The sequence below is a fragment of the Ornithorhynchus anatinus genome, chromosome 16 (assembly GCF_004115215.2).
Source record: "Ornithorhynchus anatinus isolate Pmale09 chromosome 16, mOrnAna1.pri.v4, whole genome shotgun sequence".
In the NCBI taxonomy this organism is placed as follows: domain Eukaryota; kingdom Metazoa; phylum Chordata; class Mammalia; order Monotremata; family Ornithorhynchidae; genus Ornithorhynchus; species Ornithorhynchus anatinus.
The window spans coordinates 10,166,590-10,174,611 of NC_041743.1; the positions used below are offsets into that span (position 1 = coordinate 10,166,590).

At 51.3% G+C, this 8,022-nt stretch overlaps 1 protein-coding gene and 1 long non-coding RNA gene across 7 annotated transcripts in view; one reads left to right on the top strand and one right to left on the bottom strand.

Moving 5' to 3' along the window:
* CACNA1E (calcium voltage-gated channel subunit alpha1 E) overlaps positions 1-8,022 on the top strand; it is a 271,336-nt gene that overhangs the window by 253,867 nt on the left and 9,447 nt on the right. For 4 of the 6 annotated variants that reach the window (XM_029081472.2, XM_029081475.2, XM_029081477.2 and 1 more), the window contains 4 exons: positions 1,971-2,079; positions 4,821-4,949; positions 6,353-6,533; positions 7,535-7,725. In XM_029081472.2, the coding sequence (XP_028937305.1) occupies positions 1,971-2,079; positions 4,821-4,949; positions 6,353-6,533; positions 7,535-7,725 (610 nt within the window). The remainder of the gene's footprint in view (positions 1-1,970; positions 2,080-4,820; positions 4,950-6,352; positions 6,534-7,534; positions 7,726-8,022) is intronic. The other 2 variants (XM_029081478.2, XM_029081479.2) reach the window with 1 other exon arrangement.
* LOC103170520 overlaps positions 1-8,022 on the bottom strand; it is a 68,657-nt gene that overhangs the window by 1,530 nt on the left and 59,105 nt on the right. Inside the window, exon 3 of the long non-coding RNA XR_003765350.2 lies at positions 4,148-4,360. This is a non-coding gene — a long non-coding RNA (uncharacterized LOC103170520). The remainder of the gene's footprint in view (positions 1-4,147; positions 4,361-8,022) is intronic.

Consider the following 8,022-nt stretch of genomic DNA (forward strand, 5'->3'; position numbering starts at 1 on the left):
CCAGAAATCTTGCAGGGATCCAAGGTTCCCCACGAGACTGCCAAAGCCGCAATAGCACCTCTGGCGAGGCACTGCACACCTCAGAGCCTCCCATAGTTGCTCCCTCTCTGTTAGATGTTCTGCATTGGCCAGTGACACTCGCAGCTACTTTTTGTTCAGTCTTGATCAAGTCCAGACGTTATCCAGTGGCAAAATGTTGCTGTCAGAGCTTGAAGCATGCAGAGTGGTAAAAGAGAGTTTTTTTCTTTTTTTTAAAAAAATGGTATTTGTTAAGAGCTTACTACGTGCAAGATACTGTACTAAGTGCTGGAATAGATCCAAGCTAATCAGGTTGGACCCAGTCCCTGTTCCTCTTGGGGCTCCCAGTCTTAATCCCCACTTTTTCAGATGAGGGAACTGAGGCACAGGGAAATTAAGTGTCTTACCCAAGGTCACACAGCAGATACATGGCAGAGCCAGGATTAAAATCCAGGTCCTCTGATTCCTGGGCCTGGACTCTATTCACTAGGCCATGCTGCTTCTCTGGTGTGGGGAGGGAAAGATAGAAAAGAGACATACAGAACAGGGCCCTATTTGGCCTCCATTTCTCCCTGCTGTCTCTCCCAACACCTTCTCTCTCCCTTTCCAATGGCATGACCAGGGAGCTGGCCTTAATTTTCTGATGGCCATCAGGCTTAAATGCGAGGCTGCAGCCTCAGTAGAAGTTGAAATGGTTGCAAAGAGTAGTCAGGGTCTTCTCCCTTGAGTCAATCAAAAATTTATTTTGCCAGTGATGAGGAGCTGGAAATGTGCAGCTCTGACCTTCCTAAAGAAGCAGTGTGGCTTAGTGGATAAAGCACTATCCTAGGAGTCAGAAGGATCTTAGTTATAATCCTGCTCTGCCAATTGCTTGCTGTGCCTCAGTTACCTCATCTGTAAAATGGGAATCAAGACTGTGAGCTCAATGTGGGACATGGACTGTGTCCAATCTCACTAGTTTACATCTACCCAGTGCTTTGTACAATGCCTGGTACATAGTAAGTGCTTAACAAATACCATAAAACCCCCCCAAAAACAAGCACCACCACCACAACAAAACAGTGCTAGTACAGCACTTTGCATTTAGGCCAAAGATCTTAAAAACATTTTGCAAGCGGCAATTCCATAGAGAACCACTGGCCTACTCCTCTTCCTAAACAACAGCTTCCACGAACCAGACTCTATACTGCCTGGTCTTTGAACAGAGGCTCAGTTTTATGAATGCAGTAAAAATGCATTGCTGGACTCGAAACAATAAAATAAAAATGATCTTGCCTGCTTAATATTTTAAACAAACTGCTCAAAATTTAAAAAGAGGAGCTCCTTTGCTGAGCGGAAAATGAAGAGAAACCCGTTTTTAGTCTAACACTGCCCTCCCATATGGCAGGGATGATGCACATGATGTCATCTGTCATAGATACAGCAGTTGCTAACAGAAGACTGGGCCATAATAATAATAATAATAATAATAATAATAATAATGTTGGTATTTGTTAAGCGCTTACTATGTGCTGAGCTCTGTTCTAAGCGCTGGGGTAGACACAGGGGAATCAGGTTGTCCCACGTGGGGCTCACAGTCTTAATCCCCATTTTACAGATGAGGTAACTGAGGCACCGAGAAGTTAAGTGACTTGCCCAAAGTCACACAGCTATGTGGCCGAGCAGGGATTCGAACCCATGACCTCTGACTCCAAAGCCCGTGCTCTTTCCACTGAGCCACGCTGCTTCTCTAAATGTTGGTGGAGCGGGACAACCTCCCCCTCACAAATACAGTCCCGGGGTATGTACCGATGAACAGCTGGAGGGAAGAAGCTCAGCTATTGGCTCTGCCTAGTGGGTGAACTTGTGCTGGGAAGGGCACCGAGGTAATGACAGGAAAGCTAGCAGACAGAGCATGAAGGCCCATCTTTTCTTCCCCTGTCTCTCCCTCTGAAGTTGTCATCTCTTTGCAGGAGTGGCCGGAGTGGGTATCCATCCCTGAGTCCACTCTCCCCGCAGGAAATATTCCAGTTGGCGTGCATGGACCCAAACCATGGCCAGTTCCAGGAGCAGCAATCTCTGGTAAATGACTGCGTTCCATTGCTGGGAAAATATTCTCCTAGCCTCGAGCCCACCGGCCTTGGTTTTGGGAGATTTCACTTCAGAGTTTTCACTCTTGGTTCAGCTAGTCAAGGTCTCCCCATCCCTTGTTGCCTGAGAGATCGCTTGGGCCACACTCCCCCATTCTGGGCCACTGGGGTTGGGAAGGAAAGGTAGAGAAAGGTCCCGGATGCAGAGGGGGCCCTGAGGGCAGTCCCTGGATGACAGGTGAGGTTGAGGTGCAGCTTGGGATGCCTAGGTGCTGCATGGAGGAAACTTAAGGACGGAGAGATGGTTTTCACCTCCTCCCTGTACAAGTCATTTCCTGCCTACTTAGGCAGGCTTAGGCTACTGGAGTGTGGACAGCAACTCACCGCCTGGGGAGACTGGGAGAAACCCCAACTCCTCCTTCTCATGGGCTCAGGTTCTCTGAGCTTTCTTTAGGTCAACATGGGACTTTAGCCCTGAACAAATGAGAGACTTCAGGGGTTCAAAGTGAGTTTTCATTAGCAAATGCAGAATATGCTTCATTGGTAACTCTGAATTGGTCCAGATCCATCCTGATTTGGGGAGAAAGCTGACCAGTCTACTCATTTTAGGGATCAGGAGACCAGGTTCCCTCTGGAGACAGGGCAGGGACCACCACCAGAGGTGCTCTGCTGTTTAGTGAGCACTTTGGAGTGAGCTGTACACAGAGGGGGTTGTGAAGGGTACACTAATGTGGAGAAGCCCATGTTAAGGAAATCTTGCTGCAAATGTATATGTCTGTTTCTTCCAACACTGCATTCTATCCAGTTGGAGGCGTGGTAGTGGAAGAATGCTTCCCAATTCCCTAGCAGCATTCTTCACCCTTCCATACAGCATCCTGCCATACTGCAGGTCCTCACTCTTTTTGGGTAGATTGTCCTTATTTCCAAGTCATTTTGATTAACACCAATGCTACTCCTGCAACTAGCATCTTTAGTGCTAAACACCATCCCAAGTCAAAAAACATCCAGGTCACCAGGCCCAGACTCAGGAACTCCAGGTTAGCTCTATGTCTCTCCAGAATAACTGGGAGTCATTCACTGCAGTTGCTGAACATTAGCCCTGCTGGCACAGGCCCACAGAGTGAATCCCAAACTCCCTGGGGGCCCATCAATGAAGGAGACCTCCAAAATCAACCCTGATTCAGGCTGAGGTCAAGAGGCTCTTTAGCTGCTAATATTTAAACGCCCTGCTGGGCTGCCTCCCTTGAGGGTGTGGTTTCTTGTGGATCTGATTGCACTCTACATGGCAGGGTAGAATTACTCACCTCAGAAGTGGAGAGCACAGCCATTTCCCAAAGGCTCCGGCAGTCCAGGTTACTTGGTAACTTGTGACGGTGAAGAGGGGAAAATGCGTGTGGATGTGAAAGGGAGTGCATGCATGTGATGGGGGGGGGGGGGGGGATTGACTCTCTAGATCACAGCTGCCTGCTGGGCAGCTGACTTTCCCGCAATTCCAGAAGTGGGACATTCCGGGGCTTTACGGAGGGGGCAACGTCCTACCTCTTTGTCAGGGTTTGTCAACGCTAGGGATCGAGAAATGGATCCTGTGACTAGGGCTCCAAAAAGTCTTTCCCTGCTCCCTGCCACAGTGGTGATGTATCTTTTTTGGAAATAATACAGCTATGCATCCTTTCTTTCACAGGTGATTCCTTTTATTACATCTTTTCAGTGGGCTCCTCTGAGATAACCCGTAGTGCTGGGGGCGTTTTGGATTTGTGTTCATCTCATTGTTGGCACTGGTGTCTGTGTTACACAAACACCAATATCCCTTTATGCCCCGGTCCTGTTCCCCCACCTCCCAACTTCTCTCACATGCATGTCCAAATGCTGAGTACTGTGTGTGACCATGTAATGCAAGCGTGTGCGGGTGGATGTCTGTGCATCACCCTTACACTTGTTGAACTGCAGCATGCATTGGCAGTCAGATCTGTGTGCGTCTCAAGAATGTGTAGCACAACTTCTGTTATGCACATACACTGCATCTTGTTTGAAACAGTCAGTCAATCACAGAAATCGCTTACCGTAAGTGCAGGAAACTGGGTCGCAGCTATCTGCTAAAGACCTGCCGCTGCTGGCATCCTCCTCTGGATTGTCCCACTTTCATAGCAGCCGTTTTTGGATGTCGTTTCAGAACGCAGCGTCTTCCTGTTTACACAGGCCATTCTCCCTCGGGGCACAAGCATGTGTCTCTGTTGCTTTTTGTTGCCACCGTATTCCCCCTTCAAAGTTACTGGCTAACAAAACAGATGAAAGAATCAGCTTAATTTAATCCCTCCGACCACCAGGGAATTCATGTCCCTTATTAAGGGGGACCCTTTACCTAAAACAAACTTAGCACAATATCCTGCTAAATCCCACTACCGTCATTGAAAATCAGAGAACCCAATGAGGCTGTATTCCAGAGAAATGCAGACATTGATCACAACTCCTGACTCCTCCTGGTTCTCCGTGAGGCCCTGGAGGATACCAATGCCCATTGGGGCATCTGACCAGGTGATTCTAGTGGAACCCTATTTCAGGAAATGGAAGGCAAGGGAACCCGGCACGAATGACCCCTGAGTCCCCAGGGACGGAGTGTCCCCGCTTCTCCTCCACATCTTAGAGGCTTTGGGGAAGGCAGGTTTTAAAAAAAAAAAATCATCGAGAAATAGAATGAAATCCGGTCCCACGACCTAGGCTGTGTGTTTTTTCCAGGAGCCAGAGGTTAGTGAGTTTAAAAGCGTGCAGTCCTCTAACCATGGCAGCTACCTCCCTGCGGACACCCAGGAGCGGGCAGCCTCGGGGAGGGCATCTTCGATGCCGCGCCTGACCGTGGAGCCCCAGGTAAAATGCACCCGCAACCCACAGGGTCTAGCGGAGGCAGCCTGGGGGACAGACAGAGGAAGTGATGGTGGATTATGAGATGGTGGCTGCTGCCCCCCTGCCGGATCCCCACCAGTCCTCAGCTGCACCCTGCCGGCGGTGCCTACTCCCTTAGGTGGGCTGCCTTCCGGTCAGGACCCCTGCAGTTGGAGGCAGCTGGGTTGCAGGAGCTGGAAGCTCTCCTCTGACCTCGGCCACCGACTGGTGGATCAGAGGGGAAAACAGTTGGTTCTGGTTTTGTAGAGGCTCTTGGAATGCCAAAAGCCACAGGGGAAAGACATTTTTCAGGAATTTTTCCCTCCAAGTCGTTGCCTCCTTCCCATATCTCACAGCGTGTTGAGCGTGCACGCATCCATCCATCCATCCACACAGACACACACACACACTCCCCGACACACACTCCTGGCTGAGCCATCTGTCCCAGTCAGTGCAGGCTTTGTTTCATCTCTCTGTCTGTCTAACTGGCTTTTTTTTTTTCTTCTTCTGTCTGTCTGTCTTACATCGTTTGACAAACAGAGATGAGAAGGGTTTTTGACAGATTTGATTTTGGAGCTGTTTTGAGGCAGATTGTGGGGTGGCAAAGACTTGGATGGTCCTTTGAATAATTTCCTAAGTTAAGGTGGGGGTGATCCTAGTGCTAGTTGTGTTTTGGGAACAGGTTAGAGTCATGTGAACAGCCCCTGGCCTGGGCTGGACCTGCAAAGTAGGGGGCTGTGAGCAAGCATTCCTTTCTGAGATTGAGAGAGGGACAGGGGAGTCTAAGGAGAAGAGCAGACAGGGGAGATGATGCCTATGACACTCTCCCATTCATCCTCCTCCTCCTCACTCCCCTCTTCCCCCCAGCTTCTACCGGACCACTTGGTCAAGCTCCTCTCCTTTTTTGTCCTTTTCTGGGTCTCCTCCCCTCCACAGTGAAGTAGAGTTGGAGTCTGAGAGCTCAGGCAGCTTCTCTCTCTCCCTTTCTCCCTCCCTCTCTCTCTCCTGGGAAAGTTGAATTCCTCTCGGCTTGTCTTCCACATTTGGTTCAAAGAGAGGTGAACATACAGGAGCCCAGGAAGCCCAGATGTGGGGTTAGTTTTTTTTTGCACCACAAGAAGCTGAGTTTTGTGGGAAGAGAGGTTTATGGGAAGCTTTGTGCCTGCCTTCGGTGTGATGCTTTCTCAGGCTCCCAAATAGGTCCAGGAGGCCGAGGCCACAGGTCAGACCCCTTTTTGGAGCGGCCTTCTCCTCCCCGTAGGGTCTGAGCCCAGGACCCTCAGAGATATTGCCCACCTGTAGTCAGCACCCAGGCCTTACCTTAGCAGGAGGCTAAACCCAGCTATGTCCTGCCCCTTCCCCCCCTCGGCGCTGGGTGGCGTTTCCAGGTGGTGACAGACCCGAGCTCCATGAGACGGTCCTTCTCCACCATCCGGGACAAGCGCACCAACAGCTCCTGGTTGGAGGAGTTTTCCATGGAGCGGAGCAGTGAAAACACATACAAGTCTCGCCGGCGTAGCTACCACTCATCGCTGCGCCTGTCGTCTCACCGCCTCAACTCCGACTCCGGTGAGAGGGTGTGGAGGGAAGGGGTGAGCCCACCAAGGGGAGAGTCAGGGAAGGGAATGACTTGCGGCCCCCAACACCGGGGCAGAGCAAGTGGATTAGCTGATTAATTTGTAGCTCACCCAGCGCTTAGAATCGTGTTTGACACATAGTAAGCACTGAACAACCTCCACTTAAAAAAAAAAAAATGGAGTGCATCTCAGGCCACTGGGAGTTCCAAAACTTGTGGGGTGCCGAGAGGCCAGCCTCTTTCATTTTGGCTGGAGCCCACGGAACTGGCCCTCTTCTGCCTCCTCCCTCCCTTCTCTTTCCTGGTCCAGATCCAAACATTAGCCCCTTGGGCCTCACCTCCTCAGGGATGCAGAACTACAAAGCCCCCTGGTTTCAAGTCTGAGGAAAGAAGAAGCTGAATCTGCCCAAGTCTTGGTTCTCACCCTCTAGCCGAGGACGTCTTTAATCCGAAGGTGTCCTAGGCCTAAATCACAGACCCTTCGTCAGCCAAATTTCCAGCAAACATGGAATGCATCTTGCTGGTCTCTGGAAAGATGAAAGAGGACCTGATGGAACCCTGTACGATGGCATCTCTTAGATGCTACAGCCTCTACCGCAACACATCTGAGAAGCCACAATTTGGCCATGTAGGATCTTCCCTCCTAAGGTTGTGGGCCCCAAGTGGTCATTGTGCGCAGTCTGGGGTAGGGGAGGAGCAGCAAGAACCAGGGTGTGCACAGCTAGGGAACAGAGGGAATAGCGAGTGAAGTGATCCTCTCTCCCCATCACCTGGGGCCCAGCAATCTCTACCTCCATGGCATCCTCTGGCCCTCACATTCCTCATACTTGTCAGTGGGCAGCGGGATTCAGGATTCTTTCACAAGTTTCCCAAGCCCTGGTGCGGCTTAGCTCCTCAGTTGGGTTTCCTGGGCCAGTTGGGTGGGTGGGTGGGAGGCAGCTTAAGCTGCATCTGGTGATGCCATCAGTGAATCACCTTCCCTCCTCCTCTCCAGGCCACAAATCGGACCCCCACCGCTCGGGTGGCCGCGAGAGAGGGCGATCCAAAGAGCGCAAGCACCTTCTCTCTCCCGATGTCTCCCGCTGCAATTCGGAGGAGCGAGGCCCCCAGGCCGACGGCGATTCCCCGGAGCGGCGCCAGTCCCGCTCACCCAGCGAGGGTAGAGCCCAGACACCCAACAGGCAGGTGGGTGTGAAGGGGGCAGTCGCGTCTGGCGGTCTGGAATGCCTCCCGGGACCGAAGCTCCTACCCTGCTGGGTCCTACTCTGGACCCAGCCCAAACCAGCTCTGGACCTAGCGCTGCTCTTCTCCCTTGCCAGGCCAGAAGGGATATGGGTAACTGCAGGAGGGTAGGAAGAGTTGGAGAGGGATGTAGTGGGGGGAGATGGAGAGGGTGGTAAGAGATCTGGTTCCTATGATCTCATCACTGACTCTCCCATGTGGGCTGAATGCCAAGAATGTGATGTAACCACCACCGAAGAA